Raw genomic sequence first — 26,577 nt, 5'->3', positions numbered from 1 at the left:
TAAAAATAATTTTGAGAACTTTGCAATGTTTTATTTCTTTCTTTCGATGTCAACATTGTGTGAAATAGAATTCTGAAATCCCATGTTCATTCAAAATTATCGAACAAAATGTCTTTAAATTACTCTTTGTTAAGTACGTCCACTAAGGGATTACGAATTCTTGAAAAGTTGAACTGTAGCTGTCTGTAGATTACCAGTGCTGGCCATAGAACTGATGAGTCGAGTTTATTACAGCTGACATAAAATCCGAGTGCATCACAAGGGGGCTAAAATTTACGGGAATCCATGATTGTTAAAGTAGAAATGTAATGTCAGATCTTATTTCCTAGAATTCCGTTCTCGGCCTAATCGTGTCCTCAACGAGATCGATATTTCTCTATGGAGAATAGTTATATAGTCATTATATCGCTTAATTCCATTTGCTAAATGAGATTTTGTTACATATGATACTGCAGCAGACAATGCGAATTTCTATACATTATTTCCTGTGCGTAGGAATTTGTCAATGATTGCCTGTGATTTACAGTCAGCAATATATAGGCATTTTATAAGCACGTAAGCAAGCGATTAATAATTATGGTGTAATGTATACTTGTCATGACTCTTTGGGAATAGATATTTCTCGGTTTTAATGAAATAATGGATATGTTCAGCAGACGTGTTGGGATTTGGACGGGAATGGATTCTTGCTACATTGTATTTCATAGTTTCCCAATTATATTGATTTTGTTTGAAAATTTAAACAAACAAGAAAACGAAATGAATTATTAAACGATCTAGCTCTATGTACTAACATTTTGCTCCTTTGAACATGCTTCGCAAGCTTCGGCCCTTTTAACTCGACTATATGAAGTATAAGGAGAGCTAGAACTATCCTACTCTCCAAGGCATTCTTTCTATCTCTGTTATTACTTAACGATATGCTGTAAATGTAAAAAAAAAAGCCATTCCGCATCATCATCCGCATCATATGAAATAAGGGTCACAACTTGGTCTCGCGCCAATATTTCGTGAAATATTTCCTCATTTTACTTAGAATTTCAATACTTATTCACTCCATCTCTGTTCCTACTGAACGGAATTGTAATGCTTCCAAAGGATCTTCTTATACATTTTAGTCATGTGGCGGCAGTAAAAAGCCTCTCCATACTTTGATTCAGTATTGTTATATTTTCTGATCTTTTTGGATCACGGAGAACATTCAGTATCTGTATAATAGAATCCGCTTAAGCCGGTGCTGGGGGGTGTAAGGGATGATACATTTTCCATTACTGGGTCTGCTATTATTTTGCTTGTTTGCATGATATGCTTCCAAAGGATCTTCATAACTGAGCCGCGCCATGAGAAAATCAACAGTGGCTTTGCGACCAGCATGGATCCAGACCAGCCTGCGCATCCGCTAACAGTTCGCTAACAGTTTCTCCAATTGCAATAGGCTTTGAAAGCGAACAGCATGGATCCTGACCAGACTGCGCGGATGCGCAGGCTGGTCTGGATCCATGCTGGTCGCAAACCCACTATGTTGGTTTTCTCATGACACGGCTCATATAGATTTATTATGACAGCTTTTCCATACCATCCCCAACGTCTTACAGCGCATGGTTCATAACTCTAGCACCAATATCCCATGAACTATATAACCTTTTTGCTAAGATATGCATGTTTAAGTTTGGATCCACTTCCACTTTGTTTCTGTCATTACTATTAAATAGGACTTGATTCAAACTTTAACAAAAAAGTTTTGAAAAAAGTTGCCCACATCACCATCCACATCAGATATGTCAAGGTCTGAGAAGTGTAGAAAACTGTGACATATCTTTTTCTTGGTAGGACACCCAATTTTCTTCACCTGTTTGGCCAGTTCATAAACTTCTTACATTGTATGTTTTGTTTCTCCTGACGAAGCATTATTTTGGGAGTATTTATCACTGTAGTACTCCTCTGATATGCCCTATTCCACCCCTAAACATCGAAAGAATTGTAATCCTGAAAAGGGGAGCGGTGGTCTAGTGGATAAGGTGTCGGTCGCTCAATCCATGGGTCGTGGGTTCGAGCCCCACTGGAGTCACGACCATACCTTCTCATATGACACCAGTAATGTTTTTTCCAGGAAGCGGACTCGAGAGTGGTTCCAATAAGGTTGAAGCTTTCATCACAATCGAGCTAAAACAAATTAGTATAAATTAAAGAATTTAGTTGTCTGAAAGTTCTTGTTCATTCTATTACAGCCCGCCAGTACTGTTTCTCCGCAGTAAAAGATTACTGTCAGATACTATTTTGCCGGAAAGGTCAAAACTGTTACAAAATTGAATTGCAGTACTCAATTGGATTTCTTCCTGTTATGTTTGCCGAGTTGATTTAACTCTACATCCTCTGTTTTAGCGTATACTGTTCATGTCGAACTCACCTCAAAAGCCATTAGCAACTAGCAATTAGCAGTTAGCAGCCCTACTCATAAAACCAGTAAAATGGAAAATAGTTAGCAGTGAGCAATTACACAGTGGGGAGTCACATGATATAAACAATAATCTCTAAACCAAAATAAATTTATGAATAATATGGGATAATATTGAAGAATCTTTTGCTGAAAATCTAAAATAAAGCCTATCATATGCCAACATACATGTATCCTAAAACTACAACGATTTCAATCACAATCACCTTCTGATTATCTGGAACACTTCAAGAAACTGATACTTATTATTTTCCTTAGTGTTTGTAATTACAGGATATCTATCATTATTGTCAACTACATGATAATTTAACAATTTTCATGAGTCACATAATAGGCTATGTTTAAATTTCCTACCTTATCATGACAGGAAATTTATTCATGTTCTTCAAAATATAACTTTGGTTTAGAGATTATTTTGATCATGTGATTCCCCACGGTGAATTAGCGAATAGACTGTCGTAACCAGAACATGTGAAAATAAGACAAACGGAAACACTTGAACATCCCTCAGGATTTTGTAAGATAAGAATTTTAGCTTGAATTAGTTTATCCAGTTGATGTATAAAAACTGACTTTTTCTTCCCTGTTTAATCGAAGGATACCCTAAGACGCATTCTGGTATACCTTTCAGGCGGCTGCGCCAATTAGTCATTTTCGTCAACTTACTGTCCCTCAGTGTCAGTGAAAAATCTCCGAAACCTGAGTATATTTATGTCATTGCTAGATCTGACCAACCTCTCCTTTTGAAATCCTCCCCTTTGTTACATAGATTTACAGACAAAGCTAGCTGTGAACTGTCCTTTCTCCTCTTGTGGTTGAGAGGAAGGGTTTTTCCAATATCTTACGGAACGCCATTCAGAAAACTGCAGCAGAGAATAAACTCTCTCGAGCAGGTGTTTCACGCTCACTCTTCGATTAATTTGAAATAAAAGAGAGGAGAGATATTGAAAATTGAGCAGTCATGATTGTGACTATTTTGGAATCTCTACGTTATATTTCAGATTTATCTTATGTACATAAGCTATTATATTAAAATGAGCTCCAAAAGGAATTTAAAGTCAGTTAACAATTTACGTATTACATTGCCAAGTTCAGTTGCAATGCTGGAAGTTAACGGCAATACGGACTCTTCAATTGAGGAGGTAGATAATGATACGTTAAAAAAAGCGAGTACTCACACAGACTCAGAGGAGAAAGTCGTTGGTGAAAAAACTGTGACAAGTGAAACTTCGGGGCATAAAAAGGAATTTGTTCAACGGAAATCTGAGGGCAGACTAGCGAATATTATTAATGATATAGCATTTTCACAGTCCCTTGTGCAGCTGCTTAGGGACCCAACGGTGTTTAACTTTTCTAGACTCCGGTCTAAGCTCAAATCGGACGACAGGCGATGGATGAGGGGATTTCTAAAACTTGGAGGGTTGGAAATGTTATTTGAGGGCCTACGATCGTTTGGGAGTTATTCGGGAACATTTTCAAATTTGGTACAAAGGTTAGAGTGTGTCATGTGTATAAAAACTGTTATGAACTCTCAATTAGGAATGCAGACTATCACTACATCAACTAAGTTTGGAGAGAAGTTCGGTGCAGGTAAAGATTCAATTCATTTAACGCAGTGTCTTCGAGATTAATAATCTGTTAAAATTAAAATCCTTGAGGCAAAGGCAGAAACGTTTATATAGGGTTTAAGCTTGTCTCTCATCGAAGTTAAAATCATACTGTTTGTGGGTAAATATAGAAAACGCAGTCTTTATTCTAGGCCGTCACTGCTATAGGGTTGATTGTTTAAGTTTTACTTTAAAGGTTCTACATGCCACCTCTTAACATTTTAAAGGTTACCATCTACATCAGTTGATTTTTGCGAGGCTACATACGAGTCGTTAAATACAGGTGTTTCTTCAGTTAATTCAGTTTCAGTATCTTCCATGTGTATTGAAATAAATATTTTCTGGCATGGATATTAAAAGTAATGATGTTAGAGCAATATGTACTCTTACGACATCCAGGTCGCTGGTTCTACCCAGATGCCCGCCTATACTTGAAAGAATGCCTAGACGGGGAACAAGGGTCTTTCTTCCACCATGAAAAGCTGTAAAGCCGCCATATGACCCCATCTTGTCGGTGTGACGTTAAATCCAACAAAAGAAAATACTCTAAGGAAAACTCGACACCATTAAGCTATGACAAAACGTGTTCTTTCTCTCATAAAAAATACTTCAGTTTTACAGTACAGGTATGTTCAGGGTACTTTATAAGGAAATTCGTAAATCAGAAGAAATTTATCATTAAAAGTAATTTCTGACCATAATTGACACAATTTTTTCTATTTAGCCATGCCTGTAAACTTCAAACCACACGTGAAAACCGTGTTCACTCTGTAAATAATATTTTGATCTTAGACTAAAACATTTCAGTTTCGTCAATTACTTTCCCCAAGTTCAGCTATAATCTCTAGGGTAAAATAGGCTGTCACGCTAATAAAATTATTCCTATCTATAAAGTAACTGACAAGTCACTACCTTGGCTGCGCTTTTACCCTGCTTGCTTTTACACGATATTTACAAGTCGAGAACCAGTCAAAACTGCCACGGAACAGCTAGTAGAGTTCAGCTCTTTTGCGGGGAAGGTATGATAATGTAGTTAATAGAGTTTGCTATGCATAAGTCACCGTCTTATTAATTATTTGCTAATCTCTCATTGACATGAATAAATTATGGACATGAACAGGCAGAAAAATACCTTGGTTTACACTATATCCTTATGACTGTGGTTAAAAAAAGCATTACAAAGGCCATAAGACTGATTTTTTTTTTCAATGACAATATACAAAAGTAGTCTGTTATAGTTCGATTCATCATCAAGCAAGAAGTATCTTTAAAAAGATACACGGCCACATCAGTCAATGCACACTTAAAGCTACGAAACGAGCATGCACCCTGTACTTTTACATAAGATCAGGTATTTATGAAACAAAACAAAATGTAGTTTTTTTTAAGTAAAATTTTCATGTTTTTTTTATGTAGAACATATTTTACAGAACACATGTTTTACACCATCATTGTATTAATCATAATCTTGGAAACTTTGACAAAAAATAAGACTAATGGGGGACGAAATGACCATTTTCGAAATCGTCAAGGGATACGAAATAGCCACAATGGGGACGAGCTGACTGAGGGGCGAGCTGACTAGGGGACGAGTTGACTGTAAATGGTTTACGGGAGATCACTCCGTATCAGAGTGGCAGAGTTGGCAGGTTTGTAGTCGAACTCTACCGCAATTTCACTACCGAGGGGATTCAGGTTTATGACGTAAGCTATTTCCACATGGATCTGGCAACAGATAATACTGTCTAACAGTACATCTGCACATCCCTTAAGAAAATATTATCTATTCCATTCGAAAACCTGTGTAATTTTTCATCCACCAGTCAAAATGTAGTTTTAATCAGCTGTTAAATGACCTTAACTCCGGATATTTACAGGAAGGAAAGGTGAAATCAATACCGGCCTGCGGCCGGATAAAAACTAAACTTACCGGAAAGATTGAAAATTAAACCTATATATGTGACAATTGGGTATATTGCAAGAACTATTGACTTTGTCCTAAGCATTTGTTTAGACCGATTAATGCGACATTAATACGCATGCGTAAAACGTACCGCGCATGTTTAAAACTCTGTAATGACGCCATATTCTCTGAAAACCGGGGGGAAGATTTCGGCGTACTTTTGCTGCTTTCGTCTTACGTTCTTAATGTTGTTTAAGCTAACCCGACGCAACTCTACAACAGATTTAGCCCTAGATCGTGATTATAGATTATAGATAATAATGAGCCGCACCATGAGAAAACCAACATAGTGCGTTTGCGACCAGCATGGATCAAGACCAGCCTGCGCATCCGCGCAGTCTGATCAGGATCCATGCTGTTCGCTAACGGTTTCTCTAATTGTAATAGGCTTCGAAAGCGAACAGCATGGATCCTGATCAGACTGCGCGGATGCGCAGGCTGGTCTGGATCCATGCTGTTCGCAAACGCACTATGTTGGATTTCTCATGGCGCGGCTCAATTATTATATTGTCTTACGGATTTTTTATTGTCCTTGTCTCAAATTGTGACTGTAACGTAATAGTGTTATTATTCATGAAAGAAATAACAGTCTTCTTCGTCAGAAATAAGTAATTGGTAATAGTAAATCCTGTTCTAAGAGTTTGCTGAACTATTAATGAACCAAAGGATTTTTCCTAAAGTGAATGAAAATGCTTAAAACATCTTAAAGTGTCTGCTGTAAAATATTGATATTGATCATACAGTATTTAAAAGCAAGTATAACATCTTTTTTATCTGTTAGCTGTCTATATTTAGCACTTACTGAACAGCTTCCCAGTCAGGTCAGTAATTAGAACGATAGGTCTTATAGGTTTGACTATTAACAGCCAAACATAATACTCGTACATTTCTCAATATTTGAAGTTAGTCCAGCAAACCTGTATTGAACTATAGCCCGGTCAACAGTAGACAATTATTGCCTTTTAGTGAGGTCGATAAATCCTCATATTGACCGAACCTTACGGGAAAGATTGTTTTATTACTAAATCCATCATCTTGAAGGTTAATTGGATACAGCGAAATAAAATTCAAATATTTGCAGCGGTTGGTCATTTTTCCCCAGAAAATTGAGCATGTCATTGTTTCGGCGTCAAAATGTCATGATTTCACAGTTGGATGTCAATAGGTGTACGAGTCAGTTTTATCATTAATGATTTCACTGTATTTAGACCAGTGGAAACGGCATTGAATATATATTTAATAATGATATACACTTATTGACCGTCAAGCCATTCCATCAGTGTTTATTTACATGACACAGAACTAGTTCTTCAAGTTTTGAATTTAGCCAAGCAAAATTTAGTGTAAAGTTATACACCGGTCAATAGCACAGACTCTTGACTGGGATATGTATAGGGAATCATGAAATTAGTCCATTTGTTGACATGCACTTAATTAATGAAAAACGCTCTGCTATTTTCGTTCACATATAGATTTTCCGCGTTGCACTCCCACAAATTGAAATGCTATTTACGAACACAAATTTGTCGCGCCTTGTTTATATCTGATTTCATTTGGCATTAAAACTTATTTTAACATCCAAAATGTATAACTGAATAATCACATGTTCCGAAACTGCAAATATTAGGTAAATAAGTCAGTATGCTCATATATTAGGTAAATAAGTCAGTATGCTCATGACGAAAAAAATTGAAGGCTCCCTTAAGCTAACGTTTCAAAAAAAAATCTAACGCCTTCCTACAATTTATTTATTTATTTGGGTTTTACAGCGCACCAACACAGTATAGGTTATATGACGCCAAACAGGACTACAAATTTTGGTTCCACATCTCATTTACATCGAAATAAAAACATGAGGTATGGAATCAAAATTTGCATACCTGCTGGAATCACAGAGTTAATGCAAAAACCAAGCGTTAAAACCCTATTAGTCGCCTCTTACGATCATGCAAGGGTAAGGCAGTGGTTCCAATTCTTTTCATACACAGATCGTCCCAGAACCACATGGGGCGCCTTTCTACAAACCTTTTATAGACAGCTATTGTACAATCTTATTCTTATTTAAAACACTACACACAAAGAATGTTTAGATACCATATCTAATCGCAAACTATTGCCACGAAATGACGCCGCAGTTTATCACCAATTTTCTTGAATTAGATGAAAATCAAGTTATTTCGGAATTAGTTTGAATTTCAATATCACATTTAACAGAATGATCTTTGTGGTTTCTTGCATCATAAAATGATTCCGTTGTTTGAGAATGAGTGTGCGCATTGACTAAACTGGAATGAAGCAGGGATGTCTCATCCCAAACCGTTACGACGTTTGAGCATCTGTGTAATTTCTTACTGCCTGTTTAGCGTCGTTTGCACAGTTGAAATATTTCTGCATTTGTGACAAAACATGTCTGATTCTAAATCCATTACAATCATGATACCGTGGGATGTGTTGTGTACAAAAAGTTTTAGATAAGTTGGTTGCTATGTTAGCGACACTTGGCGTTTATTCGACTTCATGGTTTCCTGGAATATGTTTAGCATGTTGACAATACAGCCGATTTGTCGTTCATGAGCGCAATACGAGCTTTTAATAATACTTTAAAAATAGGCGTTTCAGATGGTTAATTATATGCCATTATACCAGCATCATTTCAGTAAATTGTGTTTTACGATAAGGGGATCCTCAAAAATATTTACGCTGGAATTGCCAGGAGCTTTTTTAGGTCGATAAATTATTGGACAAACCGTATATTAATATTTGTTTTAACAAAACAAATGTACAGACGTTGGATACTAAATAACTCTAGCTCGATGCATCATTTGACGGGATTTGTTCAAGATATAACGTTAGAGTACATTTTACTTTGTGTATACACTTTGAAGTTGGAGCTCAATGCATTTAATTACACTATAGCCTGCCATATTCTAAGCTAAATTACCAAAACATATAATTTCTTTTTGCAAGCATGTCGGATTTTTGACGTTTTCTGTTATTGTGCCCCCCCCCCCCCCCCCTCTCCCATGAGTGGTGGGGGCAAATAGATGTGCTCTTGTCCGTCCGTCCGTCCGAAGTTCGTGACACGCCTAGCTCAAAAAAAAAATATTTGATATAAATTAATGAAACCTTGCATGAGACTTTATCATGATATGAACTTGCGCACCTTCTATTTTTCATCTGTCTCCGCCCCCTAATTTTAGAGTTATGGCCCCTGAAATAGTCAAAAATGCACATTTTCACCTTGTGATACGCCTAGCTCAAAAAATATTTGATATAGTTTCATGACACCTTACATGAGTCTTAATCATGATATGAACTTGCGCACCTCCTATTTTTTTATTTGGGTCCGCCCCCTATTTCTAGAGTTATGGCCCCTGAAATAGTCAAAAATGCACATTTTCACCTTGTGACACGCCTAGCTCAAAAAGTATTTGATATAAATTGATGAAACCTTGCATGAGTCTTTATCATGGTATAAACTTGCGCATCTTCTATTTTTTGTCTGGCTCCGCCCCCTATTTTTAGAGTTATGGCCCCTGAAATAGTCGAAAATGCACATTTTCACCTTGTGACACGCCTAGCTCAAAAAGTATTTGATATGGATTCATGAAACCTTGCATGAGTCTTAATCATGATATGAACATGCGCACGTAAGGGGGGGGGGAGGTATACTGGTTTCAGGTTGTCTGTCTGTCCGTCTGTCTGTCTGTCCGTAGACACAATCTTGTGCGCACCATCTCTCCTCATCCCCTTGACACAATTTAATGAAACTTCACACAAGTGATCAGTAATAACAGTAGTTGTGCAGGGGACATGTTAGGTTCTTTCAGAAAAAAAAATTGCACAGTTACGGGACTTTGTTTTTTGTTACTATACTAGATACATAGACACAATCTTGTGCGCACCATCTCTCCTCATCCCCTTGACACAATTTAACACAAGTGATCAGTAACAACAGTAGTTGTGCATGGGGCATGTTAGGTTCTTTCAACAACAAAAATTGCAGAGTTATGGGACTTTGTTTCTTGTTAACATACTATGTACATACAGTCTGCTTATGCAATCTTGTGCGCGCCTAATCTTCCGAACCCTTGCACACAGTTTAATGAAACTTCACACAAGTGATCAGTACCAACCCTAGTTGTGCATGATGCATGTTACGTTATATTAGATAAATATTCTGCATAGTTATGGGACTTTGTTTTTTGGTTGCGGGTTTATCCCGCTACCAAAGTTAAGTGTATTTCTGACAATCGTGTAGCATCTTTATTTGATTCCAAATCACATCCAAAGGGTGTTCATGTGCTACACAAAATAGTCCCATTCATGAACAATGCGGATGAATTATCAATGATCAAGCAGTTCTTATTCATCCTCTAACCATTCACACTGGCCATTTAGATCAATGATTAGAGGGTTTCCAGCCCATGGTTACATCACTGACTTCCAGCTGTTCATGTAAGGTCAGGCAGAGTTTATCTTGGATATGAGACACATTAGTTTTTGCTTCTTAAACATGTATATTTAGAGATTGGCATTTAAGATTAAAATAAATCTAGATCTAAGCAAAACCCGCAACCACCAGACATCTCAAGGCTTTGATTATTACTATACTAAAAACATACAGTCCACATAATAATGCAATCGTGTGTGCGTCAAATTGCAATGTACTGTGTCAGTGCATGCGGGGGGTACATTCATCACCTTTAGTGATAGCTCTAGTTCATCTGGGTCCGCCCCCTATTTCTAGAGTTATGGCCCCTGAAATAGTCAAAAATACACATTTTCCCCTTGTTACACGCCTAGCTCAAAAAGTATTTGATATAAATTGATGAAACCTTGCATGAATCTTTATCATGATATGAACTTGCGCACCTCCTATTTTTCATCAGGGTCCGCTCCCTATTTCCAGAGTTATGGCTGCTGAAATAGTCAAAAATGCACATTTTCACCTAATTATGTGCCTCACTCAAAAAGTATTTAATGTAAATTCATGAAACAAACCTTGCTTGAGTCTTTATCATAATGTGACCTTGCACACTTGCATTCTTCTTGAGAATTTTAGCGTTTATTACAGAGTTATGGTCCTTGAAATAGCCAAAATAGTGGATTTTTTGTTTGTGATGCTCATAGCTCAAAAAGTATATGGTAAAGAATAATGAATCCATTTCATATTTTTTTGAGGTTATACCCCATTAAGACTGCAAACATTTGAATGATTTCCCCTTATTTGTGACAAATGTACCAGTGGGGGCACACATTCTAGCTTGTTCTTAGCTTCTTCTGTTTGTTATTGTTATATATTTGGCTTATTGTGAATTTTAAGTACTTAATATGGTACGTCGATTGAAAGCTCTCAGTGAATGACGTCAATGTAACTCCGCCCCTGTGTCATAAGACCGCAAATCAAAAGTGGAAATAGTGAGTTACTATCATACTATGTACATTTTCGTTTACGTCGCTGAACATCAAGTACAGACGCCAGTTAAGAAAGGCAGTTCTTGCTAAATCATTATATACCATCCATCCATATGATACCACCATTCATTGTGGCATTCGTGTAAAAGGTGCTAACATTTCATTCAATTTTAGAGAATCAGTTTGCAGTCATTATGCATAATAGGTAGTTAGATATTTTTGCGTCGCAATAGATCATAACAGATATGACAATAAAGAGAATCCGCTTGCTTTATATGCGTTGGAAGTGTTTGATAGACAATATCGAAAACGTGGGCGAGACTCGAAAGAACAAAGGTTTTCACACTCATCGTTTAGGGCGGAGGTGTATTGTATCGTTAAAAAGGACATTTCTTTGGCAAAAAATTGTCATTACATGTACTGAAAACCGGAACAAAAGGTCGTGTTTCGAACAAAAAGACTTTAGCGAATCGAGATGCTTATATTGTTTAGAGTGTAATTCTAATGACTAAACAAACTGGTTTGTTTGGGATTTCAGTCAGCACGACCAAAGTCTTGGCAACTGACTTAGTCAAAATATGCATGAAGGGTCTTCTAGACGTATCACAAACAGTATTTGACCTAGAGCCTTCACTCTATTCTTTCTCCGGCCCCAACCCCCTCTTCCCCTAAAACAATAAATGAAAATACAAAAAGCAATATTTCAGTTTCTTTTGTCTTTTGTTTCTTGGTGAAGATATGTAGTATCATTTTTGCTTCTGACCGGCAGCAATAAAACTTGTTCAACAATTAACAAATTATTGTTATTATTATTATTATATACCACATTTATATAGCACACTTTTCATATAAAATACGTTCAATAGTGCTCTACATAAAAAGCATCTATATAATTTTCAATAGAAAATGGTAACTGAACTATTATTGAATGAATTTAAAATTACATTAAAGAAATAAGATACGTAGCGTTTTTAATCGAAAGTAAGCAGATTATACTCTTTATTAAAACAACAACAGCAAAATAGTTAAATATACACAAACAAAGTATAAAGTATTAAAACACAATTTAAAATACAATGTACAATTTATTTCATTTTGTAACAATAGACTTCTTGATTGGCCAGCCAAGTACCTGCATTACTCAATCGGGTAATTAGTGAAATTAGTTACCAAAGCGTTCTATGAAACAGTGCGCCTTAAGCGCTTTTTTGAAACTTTGCAAGGTCTTGCAGTCTCTTATGCCAGATGGGAGGGCATTCCATAACCTCGCAGCTGCTGTCTGAAAGCTCCTGTCTACAAATCGCACTGAACATATCCTAACGTGCCCTATTTACACACACCTAGCTCCTTTATATTAACTGCACTGGAAACAAATGAGAGGGAATGAATACATAGTCTAGTAAGCATGAATAACATAATGTCCCGATAAAAACAACGTATGGTCTGGCATTTTGCAGTACATTCAGTCAGCTGACACACAAGGGAAACAAAGAGTTTGAGGAAATGTTTACAGAGTATAGATTGACAGAACATTCGGCAACACATATAGTGCTAGAAGTGTGTTATGGAAGGCCCAAAGCGCAGTTTGGAGCACTTGAAACGCATTTAGAAGCTTGGAGAGCGCAAAAATGTCTTCCTAGTTTAAATTTCTGTATTTCGTTTCATATTGAGGATTGACCTGAGAGAAAGTGGTAAATTAGATCATGAGCGTGAATTTGAACTTTGTCTTAATAGAGAGTAGACCATTAACTTCGAATTCGTTGGAATTGTGACTTTTCCGTAACTGCTTTGGGTCCGAAACCTCGTTTGTGGTTTAGATTTTTTTCGCGTGAAGAAGTCTAGCTTAGAAGGTTGGTGATTCTCTCTAGGTCTTCCTCCACCATCAACTTACCAAAAGCTGAAAAGTCGCCAAATGACCTGTTACTGCGTCGGTGTTACGTTAAAAAGCAAACATTTCTTTTTACATGTCTCAATTACCTTGTATGCTGATGTTCAACATAACTGAAACTGAAATATTTGTGAAGCACATTATACTGGTTTACCAACGACCATGCAGTAACACGGAAAATGGTCCTTTGTGTGTGTGTGTGTGTGTGTGTGTGTGTGTGCGTGCGTGCGTGCGTGCGTGCGTGCGTGCGTGTGTGTTTTGTTTCCACTACGTGTGACAGATTCGCCTGGCGGGGATTACTTTTATTTACACTGACCCGTGACTTTGAAACATGAAGGGGGTAAGAGTGAGGTGAGGTGCACACTATGAACCGGTAGGGTTTTTGCCACTGACCGTTCCAAGGTGGTTCCCGACTGTGTTCCATTGTTGGCAGTGTGCACATCTGCGTGCTGTAAGTTTTGTTTTGGGGAGGCTGAGATTTTGGAACGTGGCATACCCTGTTTGATATTTATCCGAGCTTTTTTCAACAGACAGGGACTCGGCCTTGATTGTTAATCATAGTGTAACACCCTTGTATCAACAAGAAGCAAAATGAAGTGACTGATTTTAACTCGGAAGAAATGCAGGTAACGAAGGTGAAAGCTATGTCTTTTAAAAATATGCAATGCCTCGATACTAAATTGTTTGAGACAACGTGGTTGCTATGGTAACGACATTTTTTTTGCATTTACCTCCTGACTTCTTGGATAGTGCCTAAACTGTATCGCTGTTTGCTACTATATCAGCATTTCATTCACTATAGGAGGCTTCCATGGCGTGCCTGCGATAGAATTACCACGAGCGTTTTGTAATAAGGTGACTGTATATTTAATTTATAATGTACCATAGCTATACCTCGGGCCCTCCAGTAAAGGCTGATGCTAGTGTGACAATTTTCTTTTCGTAGGTTGAAGACTACGAAAAATATTCGTCACACTGGCATCAGCCTTTCTTGGAGGGCCCTAGGTATAGCTATGGTACATTAAAAATTAAATATACAGTCATCTAATTACAAAGTAAGTGGGTCAGTCTCCTGTGTGGAAAGCGTGTCTTCAATGCTTTTATGGCATTAAAGAAGTTGAAATTGTGCTGCAAAACGAAAACGCTTAAGTTTTGGGTACATTCAGTTTTACTGTGATAGAATCCCATTTAAGCGTGAGAGGTGTTGCACATTCCATTACCTTTCATGGACAGACTCGGTCAACCAAGCCTGGTATTATGTTGCTTGGTTGCGTTCTAGGCTTCCAAGGGATCTTTTCACAGGTTTTATTGATAAAAAATACGGTTCCGATTGTGGGGATTGTGTTGTGCAAAAATGCGTTCAGAAAACTAGTTTGCTTGAAACAATTTGGTTGCTACGGTAATAACACTTAAGGCATTAATTCGACTTTCTGATTTGCAGGACTGACAATCCCGCAATTATTGTGCATGTATTAGTGACAAGCTTCAAATGAAACTTCAAAATTAATGTTTTCAGGCTGTTTATTACGTAATATGTAGCACAAGAAACGTATTTGGGGCAATTTGGATCACTAAAGGTGGTCTCTGTAATCTGTTTATCTAGAATTGAATGGAGATTTTGTAATTAGATATTCTGGTTTTTGTAATAAAGATATTTTGATTTTGCGTATGTGTAATATAGGGCAGATTAGCGTTCTTGTGAAGCGCTATGCTACCTTAGAGGAATTTGTTTCAAAATAGAGCATGTGAAAATTTTGAATACAATATGTAATACAGAACGCATCCAAACAAAAAATAGCTGACTCGGTTTCATTGAGTTTGTTCATGAGAGGTAATTAAATGTGTAACACCTCTCACGTTTCCTAACATTTTTCTTGATCGGAATTCTATTAGTGCAAAATTGAGTGGACTCCACAATCCCGAAGGACCAGAAAATATCACAACGCTGAGTCAAAGCATTGCAAGAAAATGAAATAATAACAGACTCTGTTTGGTTGATTCTGTTCATAAGAGGTAATGAAATGTGCAGCAACACTCTCATGCCCCATAGCACCGGCTTAAGCGAAGTTTTGTTATAATAAAAATGAGTCCATTTGGGTCCAACCGAGCCTACTTTGAATTGATCAACATATAACTATTTCTGTTTGTCTCTTTGCTGATTTTTATCTACTTGTTTTAAAAAATATTCTGGTATGTATTTCCTTTTTAGAATTTTCTATCTGAGAAATGTTATTCACTTGGCTAACTGTTGAAGTTTTTGTGACATCTAAGTATCGTGTTGCATCATGAAGTGATTGTCTGCTGCAAAAGAATGTCTCAAAATTCCAACTAACAGACTATTTTGTTTAAATCTGTTTGGTTGCTAAGGTAACGACACATTTGGCATTAATTTGGACTTCCTGATCTCCAGGATTATGTCAGAAATGAATCCGTTATTGCCGTTTCCTCGTGTATTGTTCATGGATTAGCGTCGAGCGTCTCTTGAAATTTAAACATTGGCGTTTTCAGACAGTTTATTGGGCTATAAGAAGCAGAAAGTCTTTGTTTAAAGCTCGTCGTTTCTCTATACGAGATTTTTCTGACGTGTCAATGCTGGAATTTCCAAGGGATTTGTAATAAGACGGCTGATTTTTGTGGTCCATGCTACCATTCTTCCGTCTAGTCAAATATTGTACACGTTTGAAATGGATAACATGGCGTAGCACGAATACAATTTTGATTTTACATTTGACTTGGAATTTCTTTAAAATTAGTGTTCATTGCAGTAATAGGTAATGGACCCGGAATGGCGTTCGGCGATTTCCGCGTAGTTCCGTATTCTCGTCTGCTATTTCGGCATTCTTCTGCAGTTAATGCAGCAATAGTTTCGGTTACAACCGGAAATGATATAGCATACGGAGAAAACGTAATCTCACGGAAATATCTGATGATCATTACGGATGAATATTCCACAACATGTACACATTTCTTCGCATTTATCGAGCTGAGCGATTACATTTGAGGGTCAGGCGTAGCCTAGCTCAGACTCATTACACAAAATATATATTTTCTCTTCACGGATATGCCGTATCGTTTAATAATAGAATGGAAATTTTCTGCCTTTTAGTTTGACAGAAGTCAAGGTTACGAATGAGGGGATTTGCGGCCTGTAATAAATCTCTGAATGTTTCAAAATTAGTATTCTTGAGAGAGTTTGTTTGCTGCAGTAACGACACATTTGGCATTTATTTGACTTCGTGCTTTCCGGGATTTCGCCAGAAGTTCAGATATTATTGCCTTTTCACTCCTTGTGTTGTTCATGAATTAATGACGAGCTTCAAACGAAATGGCGTCTTCAGACGGTTTATTACGCTATAAGTACGCACGTGGAGTTTGCGCACAGCAAATTGTTTCACGAAATGGGAATCCGATGACATGTTTATGTAAGATCTTCCAGAAGATTAGTTTTTGTAACAAGATGACTGACTTTTGTAGTCAATAAAAATGTTTAATGAACGAAATTTGGGGCAACTGAATCCGTTCGTTTGTAATTAATAGCATTGTATATTGGGCAGGCAATAGGCCGAGAATTGACCATTCAGTTTATTGTAACATTTTAGTGATATTTGAAAAATGGACTGCTTTCAAGCGGACTGATTTCATAATACCTTAAACGAATGGAAAGAAAAAAAAAACATAAACATTTAGAAGTTCGATTTTCCTAAGCATTTTACACGTTGGACATAAACACTAACACACAATAACACAGAGAAAGGAGAATAACACATTTAAACGATGCGAAACAAAATGCCAGACGGGTACTTCATTGGAACGACCTGCAGAAAAAAGCTACTGGGAGTTTAAATAGAATTAACTTGTATCCAACCTCCTACTTATTACAGATGCTAAAAAGTTGAATTAAATACTCTAAATAGAGAATTACCTCTTTTACTATTTCTTGACAGTATGTATATGTAGTTTGTTTACATTTCAGCACTTGATACAAACAATGTGATGGTAAAGAAGCAAGTGTTTGAACTTCTCTCAGCACTATGTGTGTATTCGACAGAAGGATACCAGTTGACTCTGGCAGCGCTGGATAGCTTCAAGGTAGGCACTCAGTCAATGCATGCAATTGCTTATATATCGGTCCCGCAAACATTGTTTTGGCCGTTAGTGTCTATAGTTTTCATTAGTGGCATTGTTTTTGAGTATATCCACGGAAAGCAGGGTAAACAGGAGAAATAACATGTAAAATAATTATAAAATAGAAAAATGATATTTCAATGCAAAAGCAGTGCAATTTCCATCGCTACGTGATAATTACGGGTTTTTGTTTTTGTTTTTTTTTTTCTTTTTATTTTTGATAAATTGCAAATAATCTGTCAGAAGCTTAAAGGAACACCTTCTGAACTTTAAAACAGACAGCAGCGTAAATCAAATATAATAAAAAATCTCCTATCAGTGTTAAAAATAATTATGAACATGGTATAAAGGACATCTAAACTGAATCTATGTAACATTGCATTATTAGAAAGTTACATACTTTCCTACATGTTATACAGACTGTATGAGCGTCTTTTACAAATAAATACTGTGTCTAGATCTTATAGATTCACTTCACTTCTAACTTTGATTTTACAATTTCTGCTAAATAAAAGCACTTTCTTTTTTGAAAATCAGAAACATAACTATATATCCCTTGAAGTTATATACTGTTGCGATGTGACCTTTACGTAACGTAGATTGGCATTAATTAGTAGCGGTTACCATATTCAAATTTGGTCTTTGATATTTATTTCAATTAATATTGTCACTACATTAAAGATAAGAATTTTCAACAATAACAACCTAAAACTACATAAGCGGTTTGTATTAAGCAGCACGTTTGCTTCATATTGAAATTTGACTTATGTTTTATGTGTTTCTCGTTATGAATCCAGACTATAAACAGAATCATTCTCAGAATCTGCATTTGTTTCACAATAGGTTTTTCCCGCCTTGCTTAAATTACATCGGTTAATATGAGTATACAGACTAGTAAACATTTTAATTAAAGTGTATATAGGTAAGTTCTTATTGCCATGTCACCATGACAATATTGTGCACGTTTGAAATTGATTAATTAATTGGCGAGATTTTTTCTTGCCGCGCACGTGACCGGAATGTCTCGGGTTGAGTGAAACGGATTGGCTAATGAGATGGCATGAACTTAATTCAACTTAGGTCCAGTGCTAAGTTCACACAGCGAAATCAGATGTCAAATAGTTCGTGTTTGAATGTGTTTAAAAATAAAGAAATGATTAAAGTTAAGACTGTACTCTGCTGTAAATGCTAAAATGTGCGTTTGATAGGACACCATCATTACAACCCAACGAGACTATCAAGCAATGCGTTTACAAATTACAAGCGTTTAGGGACTTCGTTGTTAACAGAAGCATTTATGAACCAAGTTGAACGCTAAAGTGTTTTTCTCAATTATGAGTTTGAAAAACAAAGTTGACTGATTGATTGAGCGGGAATTTGAATCGGGCTCAATGGCGTATCCATTAGCTTTATGCGTTTAATCAACGCGTCTGGCAAATATCTCCGTTGTTTGAGTAAACTCTAATGTAAACCGTGTGTCGTATTGTTTAATTACTCAATGAAATAATTAATAAAACTTCAAATAAATGTTTAATGGAAGGTTTTAGTAAGCTGCAGTATCCGATTCTTATAAAAACGAATGAATTGATCACACTTTACTAGGTCACAATTAGCTAAATAGTTTTCCCTATATATTCTATATAAAACTGACTTTTCACTTGGCATGGCAACAGAGGTCTAAATTGAAGCTAGTTTCTGTTTAAATTTCATTGTGGGTGTATTTTTGACATTTTGGTAGGAAAAATGGGAGAGCAGGTTGTATTTGGTGATGAAGCTCAGTTTTAGTATGAGTAGTACTTCCAGGTCACAGCAGTGTGATTTTGATGTCAGTTTACAGTAAGCATATGTGACCAGAGAAATCTCTCTTAGAAGATATATGACCCCAACTTATCTCTTCATTTTACAGCAGTTTTATCATAACTCTTTAAAATGAGTTAAGGATTTGTTCTCTGAAATGGGTCTAGCTATTTCCGTGTGATCACGTGTTCTCGTCGGGCAATTCGGCAATGTTCGGTCGTAAAGTAGTTAACGCACACATGATTTCCGGTTAGTTGAAATGAAGTCTCTAGTAGTTTGAATTTATCATCTATGATTAGATCACAATTTCATAACTGTGTTCAAAGTATACCGATTCTGTTATTCAAGAAATACTGATCCTGTTATGCTACTGAATGAATTGAAAAAGACAAAGCTCTGCTATTTATATATTTCATATTGGTCTATTCAGGAACTGTTTCTGACATTTAATAGTTTATTTTCAGAATATTTATTAGAAAAACGACTTACTGGATTTATTTAATATGATGTAAATATACATAAGGAGTTCATTTCTATGACATACATTCAGGACAAATTTCCTACTTAATCGTTTCGTCCATTCACAGTAGACTAACCTTATAAGGAAATCGTTTACTTTGTGAAGAAAAGCCATAGCTTAATATTTGTTTACAGTTGTATCATGTTGAAAAATTTGAAGACACCCAAGAGATATTGGTAATGAGAATCCTCAAGGTCTGTGAAGTTGGCAGGAAGATGGATATTGGAAGTTGGATTCAGTATCGCGTTACCGGTTTTCTCAATCGATTTAGGCATTCTACGTTATTAATTAATACGTACAATGAGAAAGACAATTTACACCATTTTTTCGTCGATTTAAGAGTGTGTTTTAACTGAAAAGACGTATAATTTTGTCTCTTGTTTCAGATATATTTGAGAAAATAACTTAGATGATATACTGTAAATGTGCACCAGTTATTTATTGTTCTTCTTACACTATAGTAACCTGCACTCAATCATTTAGTCTATTTAAGGATGTTCGAGTGTTTTATCAGGATACCCGCCATTTTGAAATATGTCTCTTCAAGTATTTCTTTCTGACAAAATTTTTACCAAAAATTAATGCTAAATTTTTAAAATATGGCTAATCATGGACCATTCAACCAAACAGATTCTACTTGTTGCGGAAAAAAATCACCCTTATTTTTGACTGGCATTTGCCTAAAATTGATGTAAGATTTACAACGGGGAAGGGGTCGGTGATTTCAAATATCTATTAATGTAGATAAGCTTTGGTTCTTTGTAATTATGTCAACATGTAAAATGATAGAGATTTGTTACTGATATTTATACTTATATAATACTGCCATTACCTTGTATTCAAAGTAACCTGTAAGACCTGAAATCCCTATTACATTAAGTGGGATATTATATGTTTTATAAAGTACCACCATTTTTTCAATTTTACAAAATTTCAGAAATGCTTAAACAGTGAGTGAAGAAAATGCCCTATAAAATTAGAGTTCGGTGACCTGTGTTTTTTCTTCTCTTGTTTGTCTTAGAAATTTATGCTGTTCAAGCACACAGAGTATGAAAAAGAATTACTTTAGAAAAAAAGCGATCCTACATCCTTAAATTAAAATTACATTTAGGGAAACTTTATTTACTGCAAGATAACCAGGAAATATTTGTTATGACAGTAACAGAGGGTGTCATCTGATATTTCCATTGTCAGTTCGAACGTCATACATCCACACTAGATGCCCTAATGATTGTTGTTGTAAATAATTATTATAAAAATAACGACAAAATAAATTTGAGGATTATGTTACATTTTATCCGGAAAAAACACGCTAAAATAACATCATTAGTTTCCGCATAGTATTTCAGAATCCTTGCTATTGTCATTTTTATTTATTTATTAACAGAATCGCTAGGTAACTTGAGGGTCAGATTTCCATTGATGTAAACTCATCAATGGAATATCCTTAAAAGGTAGTCTGTTCTTGAATATCGTTTGTTGATCCTGAATTGTATTATAGATTCGTTATAAAATACTGCTGGCATAAGATATTCTAGAAATACTTCTTTTCTTAAGAAATTATACTTACGTCATTCTAGCATAAAACATGTTTCGGTCGTTGTTAGGAAATGATAAACGTATGTTTGCGATCGCGCTCACGTGCTGTTAACACAACTTTTTACAGATGCGCGTTCCGTGGCAAAAGGTTAACATATAACGGCCGAATAACGGATAATTAAAACAAAACGATGTCAGTGTGATCAAATAACCGTAACACATTTCACGAACATTTGATTTTGTAGCGTTTTACGCATTTTATTTAAGAATAGCGTCAGCGTATGTTTTTGTATGTTTGTTGTTCCATTATATACCGGCAGAATCACTCGGATACATTAGCTCCTTCGCCCTACCGGACTGGGACACCAGCCAGTCCCTTAGGATTCTGCAGATGTTATAATACGGAAAAAACATTCGTTATTCCTACATAATGAAACTATGTGACTATAACTTGGTCATTTTTTACATCAACTTCCTCTAGTTATTGAATGAAAGGATTGCTTGCACCAAATATCAAGGAGTCAGTAAGATGTGTCGGAATACTCGTGTTTACAATATTTGCAATTCTAGTTCTGCGTAAGCAATTTGATAATTATAGTCTGTTTATTTACAACACTTTTACTTTGGCATAAACACATTTAAGTATTGTTTCCAGTTATTTCCAAAAGTAACACATTGTAAGTTAATTAGTGGGGTTCCATATGATGTGTTTACTAGATTGTATGACTCGATTGTGTGGCCAGTTATTAATTATGGAGCAGCTATTTGGGGAACTAAATCAATTTCTTGCATCAACGCTGTGCAAAATCGTGCAGTGAGATTTTTTCTTGGTGTGGGGAAATATACTCCAAATTCTGCAGTAGTGGGAGAAATGGCTTGGCAACCTTTTATTGTCCGTCAATGGAAAAGTATTTCAAACTACTGGTGCCGCCTTTCTTGCATGAATCATACCAGGCTGAGTAAACGTGTAGCACTCTGGGCTCAAAACAAATCTGGTACATCTTGTAGAAATTGGTACTTTATTGTTCAGAAACAATACTAGCATCTGAAAATTAACAACTCTTGTACACTGAATGAAAATTTAAGTAAGCATTAATTGTAAAACTTGTGGAAATAAAATGTATGGATTTATTTGTCGTGATTGGCTCGGGTCAGTTCATAGTCTGAATAGTAGTTCTGGTAGAGGTCGCAACAAGCTTTGAACATACCAACTTTCTAAACTGGATTTTGACACTGAAATTTACTGTAAATTGATACTGCTTTTTAATCACAGGTCAGCTTTCAGTAAATTTCGATGTGGCGTTGCGCCGCTTACGATTGAAACTGGAAGATATATGAATCTAAGTGTTGAAAAACGCACTTGTTCATTTTGTGATGTACAGGTAGTTGAGGACGAAAGCCACGCAATTCTAGACTGTTTCTATGTTTTCCTTATTAGAAAAAGCCTCTGTTGTTTGTGATAATTGCTAGCTAAAACAAACCAGCTTATTACATTGTTTACTAATCCGGCCTGGATGCGTTTATGTGCCAAAGCCTGTTTTAATATATTACAGCAAAGCAATTTTTATCTTTGTAAATAGTGTTCAGTATGTACAGGAGCTTCTTTGTAAAAGTATTTTTGTTCTGTAAATATTGCAAAGACTTTGTTACTCTTTGACATTGTCAAAGCGGGTGCTGATTTTTTAATATAAATTGTTTTAAGGGGCGCTTTATGGTTTTGATTGTACTTAATACGTTAAGAAACATTTACAGGGCTTAAGTGTCTTACTGGGAGTGTTATAATACCTGTATATGAATAATGATATTAGTCTCTTATAATTCTTTTATTAGAATGGCTATGTGCGTTATAGATTTTCAATATTATGAATGTGGCATATGTATGTACATAGATGAGACTCTAATAAAGATTAAATATTGTAAATCTTAAAGCTTTTTTACATGTACAATGACCGGCGAGTTGAGTGTTAGATAATACCATAGAATCACCGCTCCTATGTAGGTATGTATAGGTTTCTATACGATATTTTTTTCTTTGACACATGATCGCCAATAATCTGTCGGTATGATTCTCGGGTCATATTACCTTATTGTTTACAAATGCATTTCTTTTCTGCAGGTTGCTAAGAAACACAGATATAAATTCAGTGTAATAGTACACGAGCTCCGAACAGCGGAAATTGTTCCATACAAAACCACATTAATCGCTTTTATCAACTGCATCTTGGTTGCTACAGAAGATCTTGAAGAACGAGTACGACTCCGAAACCAATTTGTAGGTAATGTCCTATTTGAATCACTAGTAACTGATCCTATATGACGCAGTTTCGCATCAGTATGTTCTGATACATGATGTAGTCTAGGACTTTGCCTAGGCGCAAACGCTCGTAATATATGATGTGGGGCTTTTTGTCTGGAGTTTTAGTCACTGACAGGTTTCTGACATATGTTGCACAAATCAAGGTTAATGCCCCTTTGTATGTTACAATCGTATATTATACGTAGGCCTAAAATTGAATTATTTTGCCATTGGTTTATGACGTGGATATATTTTTCATCGTTCGAGACATACATATAAGCTTTCTTGTCTGTAATAACACATTATTAATGGTAGCGGTAGGGATAGACAACTGTGCCTTTTACTTTTATTATAATCGCACTAATAATTTATGATACAATTAGTCGTCTGCTTGGGAACACAATTATTCGTGCAAAATCATCTACGCTATAATGTCGTTAATTTCCGTTTGGATCTCTGCGTCTCTGGAAGTGACAAAAATTTTTCCTGGAGAAATAATTCCCCGAAGGAACATTAGTTCATTAATTATTAATTGAGTACTCGCTACAGGAACAAAGATACAGCTGCGTAAGTTGTTAAGATCAGGTTGTTTATGGGTTGAACAATTTTGTTGATGGATCGTATAGATTTAAGCATAATTTTTTGTCGAGCCCGCTTGCGGTTAGCTTGATATAGTCGCCACTTTTGGCGGTTCGGTGTATTTGTGTGCGTGCGTCCGTCCGATTTTTTCCGGACCATAACGTTGACATGCATGGACCAATCTTATTTATATTTGGCATGAATGTTTACCTCATGCGCAAACCCCATGTTCCTGTCTCAAAGGTCAAGGTCACAGTTGGAGGTCAAAGGTCAAATTGAAGTTTGTCCGGAGCATTTCTTCTTCATGCATGGTGGAATTTTGATATAACTTGGCATGAATGTTCACCATTATGAGACAGAGTGTCATGCGCAAGAACTTGGTCTAAAGTCAAGGTCACAACAGCTGGCGGGCCCGACATTCTGCCCGTGGGTATACTTGTAACAGAATGAAGGCACTCACCCCAGCTTAGCTTCAAACTATGATAAATTTCACTGTCTTTCATATTGAGAAATATTCGCCGTATTTTTTACGTCCCACATTAATGTTTGTGTAGGAGAAGGGGGCATATAGCGTTGCTGCTGTCCGTACGTCTGTCCGTACGTCCAGAAACCTTGTGTGTCCAACCCCTCCCAGACTATTAGCCTAATTTGCCTCAGACTTTCACAGATGAACAAACTTGATGTACAAGTGAACCTAAAGGAAGGAATTTTTGCTTTGACTATTTTTATCACAGGTTTGGCCCTTTGATAGTTTTACTATATAGAATATAGAGAATAATCTTGTGTGTCCAACTCCGAAAGAATAATTGAAAGGATATGCTTGAAAGATTCACAAATGAAAGACTTTTATGTGAAGATGACCATAAATATAGACTTTCCTGTGGCTATTTTTTCTAGAATTATGGTCCTTTTTTAATTTCTCAAAATAGGTCATAGTGAAGAAATTTGGTGTGTTCAACTCCTTAAACACTTTTTGAAGGAATGGATTCAAAGTTGCTCAGATGCACAACCTTATCTGAATGCAATTTGCTTACTTTGCTCTTTGGAGGTACGCACAGTATGTTGGGGCATCTGTGTCCAATGGACACAATTCCAGTTTTTTTTTTCTCATTCGTTCGCGAATAGTCAGTTATTGAGTCCAGGAAATAAAGTTTAAACAAGCGTGTAACAATTTCTATTTTAATGAGAATTTGCTTCAAAAATAGATTTCATGAGTGATTTCCTCTAAAGTAGACTGTTGCAAGCATTTGCTTCCGAAAATAGATTTGCATTTCGTATCGTTTTAAAACTATTTTTTTAACTATTTTAGGCCTGAACCTGTTAGATGTTATTGATGAACTGCGAAACGAAGACGATGAAGACCTGGTTATACAGTGCAATGTGTTTGACGATGAGAAACAAGAAGACGACGAAGCGTTTGCAGCACTCAATCCAGATGGTGTGGATATAAATGACCACAATGCTATCTTCAACGCGCTATACGAGAAAGTATGTTACTAATTGGTCCCATACTGGTTGAAAACCTGTTTCAGAGTCTATAGCTTTACACCTCGTCTGTCTGTCATTCCGTTAGTCCGTCCTATTCTTTTCCGGTCCATAACTTTGCTATCCATAAAAGGATTTCAATTTTACCCGGCATATACGTGTTTCATAAAAAGACATTGTGTCGTGCCAAAACCCATATCCATAGTTAAAAGGTCAAGATCACACTCTAAGGCTACCATTTTGGGTACGTGTTCTAGTTTTAACTTTGACGTTTTATTTGTGGATGGGTACAAACATTCACCTGAACAAGACAATAAAGTGCATGCAAAACCTAGGACCTTACCTCAAAGGTCAAGGACAAATATAGAGGTCAAAGATTTAAGTCGAAAATAATTTTTTCAATAGTTTTTTGTCATTTTCACTCTTAAATTCATACAAGAACAAATAGCTTATACCTAATATACTATACTGTGTGTAAGAAACAAAATGGAGTCTCGAGATGACTACAAAACTCTTTTATGATCAGAATTACTTCCTTGCAAAATATATTGTATATAAGAGATTATTTACTTTATTGACCTGTCTATTACTTCGCTTTTATTCAAAATCCAATTTGGTTTTATTTTCTACAATTTAATTCTGAACACATTTCAAAATTCCACCAAGAATAGGTTATCTGTCACATTACTTATATCAATGTGACAGACATTTCAAAATAGCATAGTCCTTATTGAGTTAGCAAATATATAAACCGAAATAACATACAAGACATACAAGATTTAAACTACCGTACTTTTATTCTGTTAACATTTCTAATCTTATGCCCCTGGTGTCGAATCCCAGGGAGGCGTATGTGTTTGAAATGTCTTGTTTGTCAATCCATCCGCCTTTTGTACTCAACTACT

At 36.1% G+C, this 26,577-nt stretch overlaps 2 protein-coding genes across 6 annotated transcripts in view; both read left to right on the top strand.

Annotated features, from left to right (window-relative positions):
- Positions 1–26,577, top strand: part of LOC123557491 (inverted formin-2-like) — an 83,704-nt gene that overhangs the window by 45,168 nt on the left and 11,959 nt on the right. For all 5 annotated transcript variants that reach the window (XM_053543806.1, XM_053543803.1, XM_053543802.1 and 2 more), the window contains exons 3-5: positions 17,305–17,420; positions 23,429–23,588; positions 25,497–25,675. In XM_053543806.1, coding sequence (XP_053399781.1) covers positions 17,305–17,420; positions 23,429–23,588; positions 25,497–25,675 — 455 coding nt within the window. The remainder of the gene's footprint in view (positions 1–17,304; positions 17,421–23,428; positions 23,589–25,496; positions 25,676–26,577) is intronic.
- LOC128557105 (inverted formin-2-like) lies at positions 3,336–5,377 on the top strand. Its single transcript, XM_053543808.1, has one exon. It carries the CDS (start codon positions 3,466–3,468, stop codon positions 4,084–4,086), a length of 621 nt encoding a protein of 206 aa, XP_053399783.1. The 5' UTR covers positions 3,336–3,465; the 3' UTR covers positions 4,087–5,377.

Source organism: Mercenaria mercenaria, chromosome 5, assembly GCF_021730395.1.
Source record: "Mercenaria mercenaria strain notata chromosome 5, MADL_Memer_1, whole genome shotgun sequence".
NCBI lineage: Eukaryota > Metazoa > Mollusca > Bivalvia > Venerida > Veneridae > Mercenaria > Mercenaria mercenaria.
Note: the sequence above shows the minus strand (reverse complement) of the source record. Positions and strands in the feature narration are given on the sequence as shown.